Raw genomic sequence first — 17991 nt, 5'->3', positions numbered from 1 at the left:
CTTCTGAGGTATACGCGCGCGCACTACCTCTTCTTCTTTTCCGTTTTAAGTAATTTTCTTTCTAGTTCGGGTACTACAATCACGGTTGACCGATGCAAGGACTACGACTATCACGAGACTAAGTTTAGACATAATGGAAAAAAGTAAAGATTTGAAGCAGTCACCAACCATTATCCAAAATCAATAGACATATCCTGCCAACCTGACTACAATCCCACCACCAACATCACGGAATCAGGCTGCCCCCCCACTAATTTTGCGTGCTCCCACCAATTCCCCAATGAACGGCTCAGCCTTAGCAGTTTCTTTTTCAGGTGGAACTTGGCTGTGCCCAGTGCTGCTCCCCCTCCCCCCCTGGGCCAGTTTTCATCACTAGTCAAGTCTGATTTTTTCTTCTCTTAATATCTTACCACTCCTTGCGCCTTTCGCTCACTCTCATTTTCTGTTTATTTCGTGGTTTAGAGATCTGGCATCTCATTATTCTGATCTTGCCTTGCTTCTGATCCAGTTTTCTTTCGAAATTGTGAACTGCCTTGCTCTTGTTTGTTTACCTCTACACTATCAACAACAGACCGACCTCCACCGGCTGCAACGAGATACAACTCGCTCCAAAAGTTCTAGAATTACCTGAAAATCCCCCAGAACCTCCTACCTTCCTCCTTCATTCTTGCAAGATTATTTTCTCATGAGACAAGAGGTTGGCTATATTTTGCTGGGCCATGCGTTGGTGGTGCTCTTCCTAGTGTACCAGACGTTTGACCTTATCACTTTGCTTTACGATGACACGTTCCAGGACTCGATAACACAGCTTGAGATTGACAATCCGGGCCCAGCTTTGATTCCAAAGATAATACATCAGACCTACAAGACCTCTGATATTCCAGAAATCTGGAAAGAGGGCCAGCAGAGGTGTATTGATTTGCATCCTGACTACCAGTACATACTCTGGACCGACGAGATGGCGCACAACTTCATTGCAGAGAACTACCCTTGGTTCCTGTCCACTTACGATGGTTATAAATATCCAATTGAGCGTGCAGACGCCATCAGATACTTTGTGCTGAACCACTTTGGTGGAATCTACATTGACCTAGATGACGGCTGTGCACGTCGTCTGGACCCATTGCTGCAATATTCAGCTTTCGTCAGGAAGACAGTTCCTACAGGAGTTTCCAACGATGTGATGGGCTCTGTTCCAAGACACCCCTTCTTCCTGAAGGTGATCCAGTCTCTTGAGTCGTACGACCACAACTGGCTGGTTCCCTACATCACTATCATGTACTCCACCGGTCCATTGTTTCTCTCGGTATTGTGGAAACGGTACAAGAGATGGGGTGTTCCAGACTCTTTCAAGATCAAGATCATCATGCCTGAAGAGTACAAGAAGGGTGCAGATGCATTTTTCACGATTGCGCCGGGCTCCTCCTGGCACATGGATGATGCAAAGTTCTTGATGACCCTCGCACGTCACTTAACCTTGGCTGTGATAGGCGGATGTCTCATTGCAGCTTTGCTGTTGTATCTGGAGTACTTGTTCTACTGCCTGGTTATCAGTTCTGCCTTCAAGAAGATGCTGAACTTCATCCTGAAGACTATTACCTTTGGAAAGATGGGCCAGCAACAGTACACTCCAATACAGACCCAGGAAAGAGGCAACATCGAGGAGTCTTACCCTCGTCGTCTGATGAAGACGAGAAACAGAAAGGACTCCAACCTCCCAGTGGTCGTTGACCTGGAGAAGCAGGAAACTGTTTGATCCGGATGAAACCATGAGTTTTCATTTTCCTCACTATTTGCATATATCTCACGATATCAACACACAAAAACTCACGCTCTCAATAGAAGGGCCCATTTTTCGTTCTCCATGATGCATAGGCATATAGCATTGGAGAGCCATACAAAACAACCACAAAAACACTCCACCCACACTCATTCTTCAAATTTTACACTTACAATGGAGTTTAACGCGCCTAGGCCTTTTTTATTTACTTCGATCTTGTCTTAATGTCCCCATATTACTACATTTCATTCATCTATCCGGTTCTGTAGAATTAAGTTTTCGCGGTGGTTTTTTCCAACCCCACAAGTTATCTATAAGACACTGTGATTCTCCAATTGAAATTCTCGAAGCTTGCATAAACATCCGCAATTCGACAGCTCAAAAAAGCGCTCTATGCAGGACCACTCTCTGAACGGCTGAAACTCGAACATCTATCGTCTTCACCTTCACTTCAGATGAGCAGTCGCATTCCGATACAGAGTCTGCCATATGTAGGCCTCGCTCAATAACATCTCCACATCGGTCTCGTCCCAATTTTCAGTCTTGGACGTGTCTTGCAAATACATGATCATCTCTTGGAACTCCATCTCCTTGAGCTCCTCCGAGAACTTCATCAGAAACGCACAGCATACATACACGTGAAACTCGTTAAAGCCTTTTGGAAACTCAGAGATATAAGTATCCCACATCCTGACAATCAGGTCCATCTTGAGCTCTCGCATCAACATACAGTTCATCCACCGAAACGAGAACTGGAGAAACTCCAGATTCTGCTCCTTGATATGGGTATACAGTTTCTCATCGATCCGCAGAGTTAAGTTCGCAAGACTCTCTACCTGTCTCATGATTCCAGGCTGCTCGTGGATGTAGTTGTCTTGGATAGTGTCCAAGATCTTGGTCAAACACCAAAATGTGTCTGCTTCAACGTGGTTCAGGATCTCCACATCCAGTTTGTCGGGGTCGAGATTAGCAACATTTGCCTGTGCAACCAAGTATGACTGCAGAAAGACTTGCAATATCGGAGTGGCTAGATCGTTGATACCCTGGACGTATCCAGAGGCCGGATGGCGAATAGCCCACACATACAGCAGTCTCTCGAGAAGTCGCTGGATGACAGGATAAGAGTACAGCTTTATCGAGGGGTTTGTCCTGGGCACGTCTATGATAATCTGGTGCCAAATAATCTGGTCCTTTGATTTGTTGAAGATTTGCTCTATTGTGTCGTTGTACTCCTTCCGCTTTCTCTGCAAGACTGATTGTCTTCTGGACGGATTAGACGGAATGTATCCCAACAAAAGCTGCCACACAAGTCCACGGAGTTCTGTGGGCAATCCCTTCCACGACTGTTTCTTCAGTTCGTTGAGATCGAGCGACTCCGAGTCCGCATTCAGCAGTTCCGTCAGCTTGTGGTGTTTGTAGTCCTGTAGGTCCAGCCCATTCAGGATCACAAATGGGTCTTCCAATATGTCTTTGTAATTCTCTCTGATCAGAGAAACCGGCCGGGCCGGCGCTGTGGAAGGCTGTTGAAATTCTGGCTTCACATACTCCAAATCCGGATACAGTTTCCCCAGAGACTTCGTCTCCTTGCCGAGAAATTCCTCTTCTATTCCGTCATCCCAGTCATCATCGTCGTCAAACACGCTCAGTCTCTTGAGGGCCTTGGAAGTCTTGAGCCTCGGCGAAAGTGAGCCTACCGAGCCAATGGAGGTGCGTTCTGGCGAGATGGACGTTCTGCTCCTTGATCCGGAGGGCCTATCAAAATGCGAGTACGACGCACCAATGATCTTGTCTGATTGCGAATGCGATGAATTGTTCAAATTCTTAAAGAAAAACGGTAGCGATCTCTGATTGGGCGGGTACGAACTCTCCTCGGTGCTGAACACGTAATCGTTCACTTGGGACATTTCCTATGATATTAAGGTCAGTAGCTGAACACGCAGATGGCGATCGCGCCCAGTCGCGGAATTCCCTTCAAAATTTCACTCACAGTCAGCGGCTGCTGGTATCCCTTTCTTCTCCCCATTTTGAGTGTTCTAGCTGGCTCAAAGTTGCAAGGAACAGGCCTCTTTATTGGTCGTTTGGCTATACTTGCCTGACCTGCCAGACCAGCCAGTGCATCGTTCCTCAGCCAAAGATGGGGCATCGGAAAGGTGGCTGGTGCACTCTTATTTGCTTGTGCACTACTCTATTGCGGCGAGTGCGATGGCCTCCTGCAGAGTCAGGATAATTTAGGCAGATTTATTGAGATACGTGACGGGGGATAGGAAAAAACGAGGGCACCAGAACTCCTGCTTGGCTTGTGATTCTTCTCCTTCCGTTCAGTCATTTGGTCTCATTCTGTTCCATTTTTACTTTAGTTCAACCTACCAATGTCTGCGGAACGTGCCGGTAAGACCATCCTGGCCTCCAGGATAGCCAAGAAGTATACGGATGAGCTCGTTGAGACCACCTCCAAAATGGTCGATTCTCCACCAAAACTAGTGGGTCTACTTGGAAACGACGATCCAGCAGCTGTGACCTATGCAAGTTTCACTGGCAAGACTTGCAGATCGCTTGGTTTCGAGTACGAGTTGAGACAGTGCTCCAAAGAGGCTTTGGAAGAGGAAATCTACAAGGCCAACGAAGACGATTCCGTTCACGGAATTCTGGTATACTTCCCAGTGTTTGGAGATCGTCAGGATCAGTATCTGCAGCAGTGTGTGAGTCTGGAGAAAGATGTTGAAGGACTCAACTTCAAGTACATCTCCAACATGTACCACAATATCCGGTTTCTGGACGAGGCGAAATTGCACAAATCGCTTTTGCCATGCACACCACTTGCTATTGTTAAGATCCTGGAGTATCTGGCCGTATACAATCCGCTGTTGAACTACGGAGACAGACTCTACGGAAAAACCGTGACCGTTGTGAATAGGTCTGAGATTGTGGGAAGGCCGTTGGCGGCTTTATTGGCGAACGACGGTGCCACGGTATACTCTGTTGATATCAACAATATCCAGAGGTTTGAAAGGGGTGATGGTTTGCATCTCAAAAAGCACACTGCCGTGGAAGACCCTATCACTCTGGAGGCCGCTGCCAAACAGTCTGACGTCATAATAACGGGTGTTCCTTCGGCAGCATACAAGTTTCCGACTGAGTTCATTAAACGTGGTGCTGTTTGTATCAATTTTTCCAGCGAGAAGAATTTCAACGACGACGTCAAGGACCATGCAAGTCTGTATGTGCCTTCTATCGGTAAGGTGACAATCGCCATGCTGCTGAGAAACCTGTTAAGGTTAATGAGTGACAATGCGAAAAGCGAGTCTACTCATACTAAAAACTAGACAATTTCATCATTTTTTATTCACGTTTATAAGTTAATAAGATAGACATCTCAACCCAATTTTTCATCTGCAATCAGCTTGTGCGGCTTGAGAACTGACAGTCGTGTGCTACCAAAGCTCTATCTCAAAATCCAAGATAGTTCGTCTGTTACAACAAGACTTTAGAAACCCAGTACTTCACAAATGAGCTCGAATAGCTCAAAGCGCAAAGTTGTTGCGCTGGGTTTGTTTGAGGATGAAGAGGACTTGATTGCTGCAAAAATTGAGCCCAAGCCTGTTGTTTTCAAGAAGATAAAGAAGGAAACGGCAGCTCAGCTAAAACAAGAGTATGATGACGAACACGATGTCAAAGTCAAGAAAGAGAGCATGACTTCTGTTAAGCGAGAGCAATCTGAGCCTGAGGGTATTCAGTTTATTCCGCAGGTTAAGAAGGAGTCGAAGTTGTCACAACTGGCTAAACGGGAGAAGCTGGAGATGGAGAGTGAAAAGCTCATTGACCAGACACCAATATCAGATATAGAAGATGATATCCAGGTGGATAGGGACTGGTATAATGCCGATGAGCTCGGACATGGTTTTGACGATCCCTATCCCTTTGGGGGAGACTTTGAACAAGACGAACAACGAGAGGCTCAACTGAAGACGCAGGAAAGAAAGAGACAATCCACCAGGTCGATACGAAACAAAGAGGCCGAGACGAAGTGGTTCCAGAATAGGATTCAGGCCAGTGGAATTAAAGGTCAGCATAGAAGCGAGGTTGACCTGTTTGTCGATGATGAAGATGAAGAGGCTTTGGGAGCCAAGATCATGACGCATCGTCTGGTTCCTCCGTTTTTGAAGGACTCAGTGATATTGACGAAGCAGAAAGAGAACGTCGACCCCATTAGAGACCCTACTGGTGATCTTGCAACTTCAGCTAGGAAAGGATCGGAATTGGTCAACGAGAGAAGACACCAACGTGAAAGGGAAAAGCAGGCCAAAGAGGCTGTGAACGCTTCCGGGACGACTCTGGATAGCATAACCACCAAGACACTGGATCAGGAGGCGTCTCGCAAACCGCATGAGTCATCACACGGTGAGACCGAACTGGAATCAGAACCAACTTTGGAGGACATAAAAGCGCAAAGAAAAACTCTGCCTGCATACCAAGTACGCGATGAAGTGTTGAAGGTTATTGGCGAAAACCAAGTCACCATCGTCATCGGTGAAACTGGTTCAGGAAAAACAACACAACTGACCCAGTTTCTTTATGAATCAGGATACCAAACAACAGGAATGATTGGATGTACGCAACCAAGAAGGGTTGCTGCCATGAGTGTTGCCAAGAGGGTGAGCGAGGAAATGGGTGTTCGGTTAGGAGACGCTGTGGGATTTACGATTAGATTTGAGGATAAAACATCCTCTAAGACCAAGATCAAGTACATGACCGATGGCATTCTGCTTCGTGAGTTTTTGATAGATCCTGATCTGGATAAGTACTCCTGTATCATCATGGATGAGGCACACGAAAGGTCTCTAAACACGGACATTCTGTTGGGGTTGTTTAAGTCCATATTGACTAGAAGGAGGGATCTGAAGTTGATAGTCACCTCTGCTACTATGAATGCAGATAGGTTCTCTAGGTTTTTTGGAGGGGCTCCCCAGTTCACAATTCCAGGCCGTACTTTCCCAGTCGAAACGTACTATTCAATGGCACCTTCATCAGATTACGTGGATGCTGCCGTGAGACAGGTTCTAAGGATTCACACACGCAATGACCCTGGTGATATACTCGTCTTCATGACTGGTCAGGAGGACATTGAGGCGACATGCGACGAGATCGAGTTCAGACTGAAAAAACTTGGTGAAGAAAATGTGACACCTCTTCAAATTTTACCAATTTACTCTTCATTGCCAGCAGATTTGCAAGCCAAAATCTTCCAAAAGTCACCCGTCAGAAAGTGCATCGTTGCTACCAATATTGCAGAGACATCACTCACTGTTGATGGTGTTATGTTTGTGATCGATACGGGATTGTCGAAACTGAAGGTGTTCAATTCAAAACTTGGAATGGACACTTTGCAAATCACTCCTATTTCAATGGCTCAGGCAAATCAGAGATCGGGAAGAGCTGGAAGAACCGGTCCGGGTATCGCTTATAGACTTTTTACGGAATCTTCTGCCCGAAATGAGATGTACGTTCAGCCAATCCCGGAGATTCAAAGGTCCAACCTAGCCAATACGTTGTTGCTGTTGAAGTCTTTAAACGTGAAAGATTTGCTGAAGTTCCCTTTCCTCGACTCGCCTCCCGAAGACATTGTGAACTCTTCGCTGTACGATTTATGGGCAATTGGGGCTCTGGACAACTTTGGAAATCTGACCAAGCTTGGTGCCAAAATGTGCAACTTTCCAATGGAGCCGAGTCTTTCGAAGCTTCTGATAATGTCGTCACAATACGGATGCTCCAAAGAGATAGTCATCATCGTGTCCATGCTATCTGTTCCCAATGTCTTCTACAGACCCAGAGAGAGACAACAGCAGTCTGACCAGGCGAGGGAGCGATTTTTTGTACCCGAAAGTGACCATCTCACTATGCTCAATGTTTATGAGCAGTGGATTGCAAATAAGAGCTCTGAAAAATGGTGCCAGAAACACTATTTGCATCACAAATCTCTGCGAAGGGCCCGTGATATTAAGTCGCAACTGGAAGCTATTATGGAGAGGCAGGACTTGGTAATGACTTCAAGTGGAACGGACTGGGACATTATTAGGAAATGCATATGTTCGTGTTTCTATCCTAATGCCTCCAAAGTGAAATCTTACGGTGAGTATGTTGGCCTAAGAAGTGGGTTTCCGATGAGCTTACATCCAACTTCTGCTCTCTACGGGCTTGGTGACCAGCCCACGTATGTGGTATACCACGAACTCATAATGACAGGCAAGGAATACATGAATATCGTTTCTAGTGTGGATCCTGATTGGTTGTGTGAGTTTGGGCCTATGTTCTACAGCTTCAGAGATGAAAGAGTCACCAGTCGCGAAAATCAAAGAAACAAAGAGCTGGCCTTCGAAAGACACATTGAAGAACAGAAACGGCATCTACTACCGGACGAGAAGATGACGAGAAAGGACGATAAGAAAAAGGCTGAGACAGATCTACAGAAACTGAAGAATAGGAGGAAGCGTATAGGATTTTAGGCTGCGTGTACATTAGCGGATATAAAGCGAATATATTTACAAAAGGAGCCGCAATTTTGGCAATTTTGGAGTCATTTTGAAATCATTTTGAAAACACTGCAACCGTGGTCATAGGATTGTGATAAGTCAACACTCATTTCAACACCACGTTATCTATCAACCTGGTTTCTGAACCACCAGCATTTGGAACGTAGATTGCTATTGAAAGAACTGCACCGACACCAGGAACAACCTCATTCAATTGCTCGAGGGTTTGAGGGTGGTTCACAGAGATATAATCAAGCCTGTAGGCAGCCAGATCTCCATTGGTATATGGTAACAGCTTGTCCAGCACTATCTGGCGAATTTCGGAGGCGTCCCTGGTTTTTTGTTCATAATATGCAATCTCGGCTTTCTGTAATGACTGTGAGATCACAGCTGAATCGTTTTTGACATCATTGGCGAGATATGAGTTTCTAGAACTTAGGGCTAGACCGGACTGTTCACGAACGGTAGGAACAACAACTATCTCGGTGTTGATCAACAGATCTTGAACGAGTCTCTTTACAACAACGGTCTGCTGAATGTCCTTCTGGCCAAAATATGCGCTCGTTGGCGAACACACGTTCAGCAACTTAGTGACGACAGTGGCAACCCCACGGAAGAACTGGGGACGAGTGGCTCCTTCCAGTTTGTCACCTAGACCTTGTACCGAGACGAAAGCGCCCACCTGTTTGGACACATCAAGCGGGATGCCATTTGGATACATTTCAGAGACCTTTGGGGCAAAAACGGCAGCTACTTTTTTCCAATCGTGGGCTTGTTCAGACCTAGACTCCAAAGAGTCCAGGATCTCCAGATCTGAGTCGAAAGTTCTGGGGTAAACGTCGAAATCCTCGGTGGGAGCAAACTGAGATGGGTTGACGAATATTGAAACAATCGTAGCATCATCTCTCTCCAAAGATTTTTGGACTGAAAAAATATGTTAGTCAAAATGCCTTATGTCCGAGAAAGGTCACGATGTGCTTACCAAGTGAACAATGGCCGGCGTGGAGAGCCCCCATGGTGGGCACTAAGCCTACAGTCTTTTGCTGGAGCGCTAAAGCAAGCCTCCAGCTCCTCACTTCTTGTATCGTGCGAAAAACCTGTATCGAAGTACCCGTCATGGCTGTGAGTGAGGTGTTAGAGTACTGGAAAAAAGGTCTCGAGAGCTCTAAACGACGCAGACGTTAAATAAAAAAATCGATGACTTGACCGAAAGTGGAAATTGTGTGGCGGACACCTTGTTTTATGTGCCAAACACGACCTTTATGTTTTGGGGGAGACACTATCTTTCTCTCTTCCCAAAGACTTCCAATTTTTCAAGGACGATGGTCGAAAGCTTGTTTCCGATATTTACCGCCATACAACCATGATGCACAGGGTCCAGGTGACAAAACAGAGTGTTAAGTCTGTTCAGAGGAGGCTTAACTCCACGGAGGTGATGCCACCTAAGCTGGCCACCACCCCAAACAAGTACAACTCCAAGTCCTCGGCGTTCAACCTGAAGCCCAACTTGCCAAAGGGTCTCCACTACCACCCCGCGCCCTCTTTGAGAAGTCCGCTCGTCACACCCATTCCGTTCTTGCCCGATTCGGATCCGAGAAAGTCAAGTGCTGTTTACAGAGAAACCCTCAAGGTGGAGGCCGTTGAACACATGCCAGTGATCCACCAGCTGGGACAGGAGAAGTACCATCTATCCGAAGACGATATCAGACAGATGCAGCAGCTGAGAAACGAGGGCTGGACAAGAAAACAGCTTACCGAAAAGTTCAAGTGTTCGTCATATTTTGTGGGGATTGCAACGACGAAGAACGAGATAAAGGCCAAGGAGTTTCAGGAGCAGCTATCCAATGTGAAATCCCAGTGGAGCGAGAAAAATCTGTTGAGACATATGAATAAGCAGAAACAGGTTGAGTTGTGGAAGAGGAACGGTTGATTGGGAGAAGGGACGTAACACAGTACAGAGCTCTATTCATGTATATATATAAGCAAATTAACAAACAAACACTAATGCAGATGTAGAAGGAAAGGGACTGAAAAGTAACAAGCGAGCGAAACCGTATGAGGAGAACACCATGACAAAACATGAAGTGCGACGTGACAGCTGTGATGAAGATAGTTGAGGTATTGTAACGTTGAAATGCGGATATAGGAGTGCCATAGCCTAAAGGCTCAACTGCTCACAAAGTCTCCGAAATCATCATCACTCTCACTATCATCACTCGACTTGGCACTCTCGTTGATCAAGAATTTTTCTTTGAACATCTTCAACTTGGCCTTGCTATTCTTGAACTCCTGTATCGTGTGGCTCAACGATATCTCGTCCCAGAACTGTTTCATGATAATCCCAACCGCGATCTTGTAACCTTTCCAATAAAGCGTTACCACAAAGGACCTGCCTCCAACTTTCTCAACGGTGTGGAATTGCGTATCTGTTATCGTCCGGACATTCGGCAGAGGTTCGTAGAATGTATGTGCCCACACTTCTCCGTCGTTACCCAGAATCTCAAGCGTACAACGCAGTTGCTCGTCGACATCTTCCTGGCCAGTGGTTTCAGAAAAATCTTGAAGCTGTTCAATCTCGAGAAGCCGTATTTTCCCCACAAATATGAGATCCTCGGGATCTTTTATCCAATCGCTAACCTCGTATCGCTGTCTGATCACCGGCTCTCCCTCTTCTCTGATAACGTGCGGAGGCCGAATTTTATACACGCTGACATGAGACAACTGGCACAGCTCAGTGACCTGTTCCGTGGGACTATCCATTGACCCAATCGCCCCAACGCGTGATAATCTGACTGCAAAATATATAACGCGGACCAGTCGCGAATAGATACAACATCCACACGCAGAGTCCCAATTCGTCGAAGGCATGCCGTTTGGGGGAAATAATTGTGTGCTGCACTACGTTGAATGTATTCTGGGAAACCAAGTTTTCTTCCATGTTTGTACGGAAAGGACAAGGTTTGGACATCATCACAGGGCCTATACACACAACCAACGGAGTCTGGTGCAATCTTGTTGGATATACTGGTGTGCGGTTACGGAGTCTAGGCTGTATTCGATATGTCCATTACAAGTGACGAGTTGAACTACCTCATCTGGAGGTATCTCCAAGAGGGTGGACTAGAAGTGTCTGCTTTTGCGCTTGAAGATGAGACCAAAGTGAACAGTTTGGAGCAAAAGTTTGGCAAGAGGATACCGCTTGGGTGTCTTGTTGATTTGGTACAAAAGGGGATACTTTACTCGAAAGTGAACGATATGGTGAACGACGAGAACGGACAGTTGAACGACATCGAGACATACGTAAACAGCTTCAACTTGTTTGAGGCTTTGGACGAGGAGAAGAAGACAAACCCACAGCTAATGTCCAGTGGTGCGGTGGCAGCTATAGCAGCCGCCGAGAACGGCCATCCGTCGCCGGTTTCGGAGAAGGACGAAGAGACATTCATCACCGTGCTGAAGGAGCTCTTCAAGTTTCCGGCCTCTGTGGCATGTGACTGGAATCCAGTGGCTCCCACGGTTCTTGCATGGGGTCAGCTGGACTCTACGGCGAAAATTTGCGCTCTGGGTGCCGATGGAAGCGGGAACGAGCTCATAGATTTAGTCCACCCTTCTGTGGACAAGGAGATCACCAGTGTGATGTGGAACCCAACGGGGAGTTCCTTGGTCACGTGTATGGAGAATGGAGAAATGAGAGTGTGGTCGGCTGACGGCAAGCTGCGAAACATTTTGAACTTGCACACATCGCCGATTCTGACGGTGCGGTGGAATAAGAACGGCTCTTTCGTGCTCAGTTCAGACGTGGATAACAAGACGATAGTCTGGGATGTGGAATCGGGTAGGCCTCTTCAGTTTCTGGAAAACTCGGCCACTTTCAACGATATGTCTCCTGCTCCTGCGACGATTTCGTCTTCCCCAGTTGCGGCTCCAATATCTGCAATCAGCATGGCCCCTTCTGCCTCCACAGAGTCGCAGCAGAAGCCGCTTTGTTTGGGGATTGACGCATTTTGGTTGGACAACACGAAGTTCGTGATACCGGGCAAATCCGGCTCCATTGTCATATACACACTCGGAGAAAAGATCCCAATAGGCATGCTGGAGGGTCACACGGATATCGTATCTTGCATCTCCTACGACCGCGACCTACATCTACTTGCTTCTGGATCTGACGACAATACCATAAGGATATGGAAGGGAAACTCATACAACAGCTCGCAGATCCTAATAGGACATTCTCAGCCCATCAGCAGCGTGGCTTGGCTTCAGTGCGGTGATCTTCCTCCAATGGTTGTTTCCACCAGTCTTGATGGTTCCATCAAGATATGGAACGTGATCACCGGGGAAGTGCTGCTATCGTCGATATCGGAAAATGGGCTCCCAATTCTGGAAGGCCAGCTCTCTCCAGACTCTTCGATGTTCGTGCTCGCAGATACAGAGGGAAACGTTCAGCTCTTTGACATATCACCCTCGCGTTTTATCCACCTTATTAAAACCGGTCAGAAGATCATCAAGCCCAAAGCTGCCTACCAGGTTTTCACAGACGAAAAAATATACATCAGCCAGTTAAGTTGGAATTGCGATTCCACCAAAATCAGCGTTTGCGTTGCGGGATCCGCCAGTTCGGTCATCTCCGTATGAATCACGCATTGTACCATTATGTTATATTAATTTTCTTGCTCCGTTTGTACATTTACCCGAGACGAATTAGCTGTTGCACGTTGTGGACATGCTGAAAGGTTTCACGCTACAGTTTCTTGGTCATAAAAGGTCTTTTTAAATAGTATAGTTCATCCTGATTTTTATCCTGGTTCAGGCAGCCTTGCCGTTATTGTACTTTTTCCTCTTCTCGAGAGCATACTTGATACTCTTTCCCAAGCCAGCCGTCACCACACCCTTCAAGCTCTGAGCCAAAGCTGGTCCGTAGATCGTATCCTTGAGCACCTGGACCAAGACGGTCTTGAGATCTTCGTCTTTGGCAATGGCAGCAGCAAAGCCTCCCTTCACCTTAACAGCGTTCGAAGTGTACTCCCAATCCTTAGTTGGAAGCTGGTTCAAATCAGCAAAACTCCTCACTTTCTGGAGATCGATAAACGACAGATCCAGCTTTGGTTCTGACGTCTCTGGAGATGTCAAAGACACTTTTCCGAGTACTTCCTGAGCCACAATGTCGTTTGCCAGGTCATTTCCATACTTTTCTGCGTATTTTGCGTACAGTCTTCTGCGGAAAGCCTTTGGCAGGTCGACAATGAGCGAGGCCTTGGACTCGTCACACACGTCGACTTTAAACTTATAGATGATAGGGGTATTGAATCTGTCAAATCCTTGCGATTTGTCACAGTTCACCATCTGAATCATCGAAGGGAAATAGTTCTCTAGCAATGGCAAATACATCCATCTGAACTTGGTGAACTGGTTTTCCACTATGTTTTCGATCTTGTGAGGATTCTCGCCCTTCATCTGCACTCTCGGGTCTCCAATATACGACAATCCCGTAATCATTTTGTAGAGCTCGAACTCATCCACGGTGTTCTCGGTAGAGTGCCTTTCCGAAAGCAGCAAAAGAGACAACTTGATCGCATTTGTGAGATTGAACTGGTTCAACAGCTGGACATTTGGCGAGTTTCTGATTATCGCAACTGGCTTGTGAAGCCTTCCACTGAGATACAAAGTGTCCCAGTTTATCAGATCAGAGATAAGCCTATCAATAGAAGTGACTCCATATTTCATCATCTGACTCTTTGCAGGCGTTTCTGACGTCAGAGTCTTGGCTCTTTTGAAGTCGAGAGTCACGTACGGGTTGAAGTACACACCAGCACCCCATTCCTGAACCGTCGAAATCGCGTGTGCTCCGAGTCTTCTGATGCCAGAGTAATGATTGGGAAACTGCTGCATGTTCAGAGAGTGCCAGTGATCTGGATAACTCACTGCAAAGTTCATATCGATCATTGAGTCAGCGGAAGAAGCACCAGAACCTTGGCCAAACACCTTGGAACCGTATCCAAAAGCAAACCTCACAGGTGCCTGGAATTCCCATAGTATCATTTTAAGATATTTCTCCATCTCTGGGTCATTCTTCACAAGCTGATTTTCTCCAAATTTGTATGGTAACTGGCTTTGAGTCTTGAGGTCGGCGAGATTCCTCAGATAGTAGTTGAAATTAACCGGCGAGTTCGACTTGAATTTTGACAGATTTTCATCAATAACAGCAAACCGGTCCTTCTCTTCTTGATCTTGCTTGTGAATCCTTTCAAACGCTGGAAAGCGACGTGGCTTGTGGCCTCTGAACAGTTGGTCCAACAGCACTGGGTCAATCTCTTTCGGCGCAGTACGAGACCCGGCTGGGCCGGACTCAGACCGCACGCTTCCGGGGGTCGAGCTTTCGAGTCTGGCCAGCAGCTTCACATTAATTCTCCTCTGAGCACAAGCCCTTTTAGTAGTTGAGGAAAGCATGCTTGGTGGGGGCAATAAAGACAAGTGGAGTAACAAGAAGAATGTATGGGGAAGTCAAGTTAGCTCGGGCGAAAAGGGTCGTGCGCGTGTCTCAAAATACAGCGGTCCGTTAGTCAGCTGGTAAGAATCTCCGCTCTGGAAGAAGGGGAATTGATAAATAGGAGCAGCAATTTCGGATATCTAGATCTTGATGTTTGAGCGGAATTAGCCCTTCAGGAAGAACAAAGGGAAGGAAAAAAAAGTGGCAATCTGCCCCGCCAACGGTCTCGCCCAAAAGCGGCGGAGTTAACCACCATCTCCTTCGGTGTGCGCGGTCCAAATACTAATTTGATTATAGCACGCCTGAGCGAGCCCAGCGGCTCAATGAAAAAAAATCTATGTGTGAGTCTGAACAACCACACCAGGCTCTAACTCCAGTCCATATCGCTTGGGCTATTTGTTTATTGGCTGGATTTCGTTGCTTGTTGCCTTCCTGAAACGTTTGTTGAATTTGTATGTTTTAGGCGCCTCACAGCAAGTTTTATACTCATCCACGCTGCTCCGACATCTTCACATACCGCGGTTGAGTGCCGCAAACGCCAACTTCCAACCTTTGCGGATGTTTTCACTCACGACGGTTCAGCATCCGACCAGAGACTGTACCAAGCCACAGGTCATGCTGCTGGATCCTCTGAGTGGTAAACGGGTTATCTTTGGTGCGATCCCCGAGGGCTCTCAGCGAGTGAGCTCTGAAAGGTCAACAAGACTTTCAAAGCTGACAAAGGTATTTTTGACAGGAACAATATCCTGGAAGTCACTATCTGGCTTGCCCGGAATGATCCTGACGGTTGCTGACCAAGGCTGCAAACAGTTGGACGTTTATCATGGCGATTCCAAAGTGCTCCATCTGGCCTTTGCTACATGGAGATACTTTGTGTTCAGATTTGGACTGAAAATTCAGCTCAATGACGGCTCTTCAAATGACAAGTCGGCCTTTTTCAAGTTTAGGACTGTCAATGTGACGAAGCCAGAGACTTTGGAGTCTGGGATTTCGGTATTCGATTTTAAGTTTCTGAAGGGCTTGGTGAGTAAGATCTTTCCATTAGCAGGAGAGTCCAATCAGACCGCCGATGACGCTGCGGTTAAACAGGAATTGCCAAAAGCTTCCAGGTCAAATGTGTCCTCGAACTATATCGTGAAAATGAACTCTTTGAAGAGAAAGTACGTTCCAGAGCTGGTAAAGAAGTACGGTCTGAAAAAGGAAGACTTCCAGAGTCTGGCTGCTGGAAGGCCAGCAATATTGCAAGATGGAACCGAGATTACGCTTGAGTCTGTAACTATGCCTGGAAGAACTTTTGATAATGTTTTGTTCCTGGATATTCCTGAACCTGATCTGGTAGGACCAACCATGAATGTCAATTGGTTCGAAGAGGCCAGTGGTTTGTGCGATTCCGAGCAGCGTGTGAAATTTCAATTGGTGTACCATTTCATTGACATAAATGCTATGCAAGATCCGTTGCAAGATTCTGAGTATGTCAAGTTCATACAATCTTTTGGGCCTCATTGCAAGCATGTCATCTCTCACCCAAAGTACTGCATGGATACGTTGAACTTTGAGTCTGCTTCAGTCATTACACTGAAGCTGCGGAGTCTCGATGCAAGATCAGCACCTCTCCCACTGTTTGATTCTTGCTGTAATTCCATTTCAATGGAGAATATATACCCTCTCACTAGCGGTCAGACTTTCAAGATCCTCCCATTTGGAGAGACGGAGATGGAAAAGATTTGGGAGTTGCGGAGCGAAAAAGGCGAGGAATATTGGGAAAAACTATATGATGATTATGTGGAACCTTTTGAGGGCAAGCTGGAGTCCAGAGAAGCGGTTTTGGGTCTGGAAGAACACCAACGGGAACCTAATTCTTCGCTCAAGGATAGTGTGGAGATCACAGTTTTGGGAACGGGAAGCGCATTACCTAATAAGTACAGAAACGTGATTTCCACAATGTTGAGACTACCAATACTCGGGGGCTCTACCAGAGTGATCCTTGACGCTGGTGAAAATACCTTGGGTACTCTGTGTAGGATGTACTCCCCCGAAAAACTCACCTCCGTCTTTCGCGAACTGAAGGTCGTCTATCTGAGTCATCTACATGCCGATCATTTGCTGGGGATATACTCAATTATCCAGGAATGGTGCAAAGTACAAGCCAAAACTGGTGGAAACGAGGAGCTATTGGTCATCTGTCCAGATAGGTTCCAGAACTTTGTAAGGGAGTGGAACCAGATCGAGCCTGAGCATATCGATCTTGACAGAGTCAACTTTGTGGATTGTGCTTCTTTGTTGATGAACAGAGAACTTGATCAGCAGACAGCAGCCTTAGTGAACCGGTTTGGAATAGAGAGGGCAAAAACGTGTCTCGCCAACCATTGCGATCGCGCCTACTGTGCCGTCATTGATTTCAGGTTGGAAGGTCAAAGCGGTGAATCTGATAGTTTCAAAGTTTCCTATTCGGGAGATACCAGACCTCTCGAGAAATTCATTGCACTTGGCAAAGGATCCAATCTGCTGATCCATGAGGCAACACTCCAGGATTCACTATACCTGGATGCTATCAAAAAAAAGCATTCCACCATATCAGAATCACTCCAGGTGGCCAGACTCATGGAGTGTGAAAAAGTCGTTCTGACTCATTTCTCGCAACGGTATTCAAAGCTACCAGAGCTGGAAACTGTGGATAAAGATCCCACCAGCGATGTCGCCCTCAAAGAATCAAAGTTGTGTCAGGTGCATGCCACTGCGGACCCTGTGGTGTTTTTTGCATTTGACAATATGAACGTCACTTTCGGGAATTTGGCTTCGCAAATGAAGACCTTTAAACGTCTTGGGTTCAACAAGATTGGCCAATTCTTCGATAATGATGATGAAGAGCCCAACAAAAGGCAAAAGGTCTAGTCAGTCATGACCTATCCATGGCAAATCTTTTATCCTTGCCTTGACACAATATGGACACATCATGTGATAGCATCTGTGACAATCGTTTCGCAAGCTTATGGAGCTGAAATCCTGCATTTTGAAGTCTCCGTACGACATGCCACATTGACAACAGTACCACTGTATTATCTTATTCGAATTCATACTATTGGGAGTGTTTTTTCCTGGGGCTGTGTTCAGCATGATGTACCGGGAATATAATCTGTATATATTAGCAAAATTATTGTCACACCCTTTTGTTGGAGTTTAGATGGTTCAAATAGTGC

At 46.4% G+C, this 17991-nt stretch overlaps 11 protein-coding genes across 11 annotated transcripts; 6 read left to right on the top strand and 5 right to left on the bottom strand.

Moving 5' to 3' along the window:
• Positions 1-685: 685 nt before the first annotated feature.
• Positions 686-1756, top strand: KUCA_T00004185001 (uncharacterized protein; the record flags this gene model as incomplete). Its single annotated transcript, XM_022600892.1, has 1 exon — positions 686-1756. The coding sequence occupies one exon, from the start codon at positions 686-688 to the stop codon at positions 1754-1756; it is 1071 nt and encodes a 356-aa protein (XP_022460193.1).
• A 470-nt stretch (positions 1757-2226) lies between these two features.
• KUCA_T00004184001 (uncharacterized protein) lies at positions 2227-3684 on the bottom strand (the record flags this gene model as incomplete). Its single annotated transcript, XM_022600891.1, has 1 exon — positions 2227-3684. One exon carries the CDS (start codon positions 3682-3684, stop codon positions 2227-2229), a length of 1458 nt encoding a protein of 485 aa, XP_022460192.1.
• Positions 3685-3701: 17 nt separating this feature from the next.
• On the bottom strand, positions 3702-3923 carry KUCA_T00004183001 (uncharacterized protein; the record flags this gene model as incomplete). Its single annotated transcript, XM_022600890.1, has 1 exon — positions 3702-3923. The coding sequence occupies one exon, from the start codon at positions 3921-3923 to the stop codon at positions 3702-3704; it is 222 nt and encodes a 73-aa protein (XP_022460191.1).
• Positions 3924-4149: 226 nt separating this feature from the next.
• KUCA_T00004182001 (uncharacterized protein) lies at positions 4150-5103 on the top strand (the record flags this gene model as incomplete). The annotated part of the gene is made up of 1 exon (XM_022600889.1): positions 4150-5103. One exon carries the CDS (start codon positions 4150-4152, stop codon positions 5101-5103), a length of 954 nt encoding a protein of 317 aa, XP_022460190.1.
• Positions 5104-5286: 183 nt separating this feature from the next.
• On the top strand, positions 5287-8280 carry KUCA_T00004181001 (uncharacterized protein; the record flags this gene model as incomplete). Its single annotated transcript, XM_022600888.1, has 1 exon — positions 5287-8280. One exon carries the CDS (start codon positions 5287-5289, stop codon positions 8278-8280), a length of 2994 nt encoding a protein of 997 aa, XP_022460189.1.
• Positions 8281-8413: 133 nt separating this feature from the next.
• Positions 8414-9323, bottom strand: KUCA_T00004180001 (uncharacterized protein; the record flags this gene model as incomplete). Its single annotated transcript, XM_022600887.1, has 2 exons — positions 8414-9231; positions 9290-9323. The coding sequence occupies 2 exons, from the start codon at positions 9321-9323 to the stop codon at positions 8414-8416; spliced, it is 852 nt and encodes a 283-aa protein (XP_022460188.1).
• A 347-nt stretch (positions 9324-9670) lies between these two features.
• On the top strand, positions 9671-10237 carry KUCA_T00004179001 (uncharacterized protein; the record flags this gene model as incomplete). The annotated part of the gene is made up of 1 exon (XM_022600886.1): positions 9671-10237. One exon carries the CDS (start codon positions 9671-9673, stop codon positions 10235-10237), a length of 567 nt encoding a protein of 188 aa, XP_022460187.1.
• Positions 10238-10473: 236 nt separating this feature from the next.
• KUCA_T00004178001 (uncharacterized protein) lies at positions 10474-11067 on the bottom strand (the record flags this gene model as incomplete). The annotated part of the gene is made up of 1 exon (XM_022600884.1): positions 10474-11067. One exon carries the CDS (start codon positions 11065-11067, stop codon positions 10474-10476), a length of 594 nt encoding a protein of 197 aa, XP_022460186.1.
• Positions 11068-11367: 300 nt separating this feature from the next.
• Positions 11368-12942, top strand: KUCA_T00004177001 (uncharacterized protein; the record flags this gene model as incomplete). The annotated part of the gene is made up of 1 exon (XM_022600883.1): positions 11368-12942. The coding sequence occupies one exon, from the start codon at positions 11368-11370 to the stop codon at positions 12940-12942; it is 1575 nt and encodes a 524-aa protein (XP_022460185.1).
• Positions 12943-13113: 171 nt separating this feature from the next.
• On the bottom strand, positions 13114-14754 carry KUCA_T00004176001 (uncharacterized protein; the record flags this gene model as incomplete). The annotated part of the gene is made up of 1 exon (XM_022600882.1): positions 13114-14754. One exon carries the CDS (start codon positions 14752-14754, stop codon positions 13114-13116), a length of 1641 nt encoding a protein of 546 aa, XP_022460184.1.
• A 598-nt stretch (positions 14755-15352) lies between these two features.
• KUCA_T00004175001 (uncharacterized protein) lies at positions 15353-17686 on the top strand (the record flags this gene model as incomplete). Its single annotated transcript, XM_022600881.1, has 1 exon — positions 15353-17686. The coding sequence occupies one exon, from the start codon at positions 15353-15355 to the stop codon at positions 17684-17686; it is 2334 nt and encodes a 777-aa protein (XP_022460183.1).
• Positions 17687-17991: the final 305 nt, after the last annotated feature.

Source organism: Kuraishia capsulata, genomic scaffold, assembly GCF_000576695.1.
Source record: "Kuraishia capsulata CBS 1993 genomic scaffold, Kuraishia_capsulata_scaffold_5, whole genome shotgun sequence".
Taxonomy (NCBI): Eukaryota; Fungi; Ascomycota; class Pichiomycetes; order Pichiales; family Pichiaceae; genus Kuraishia; species Kuraishia capsulata.
This window is presented reverse-complemented; position numbering and strand designations above follow the sequence as displayed.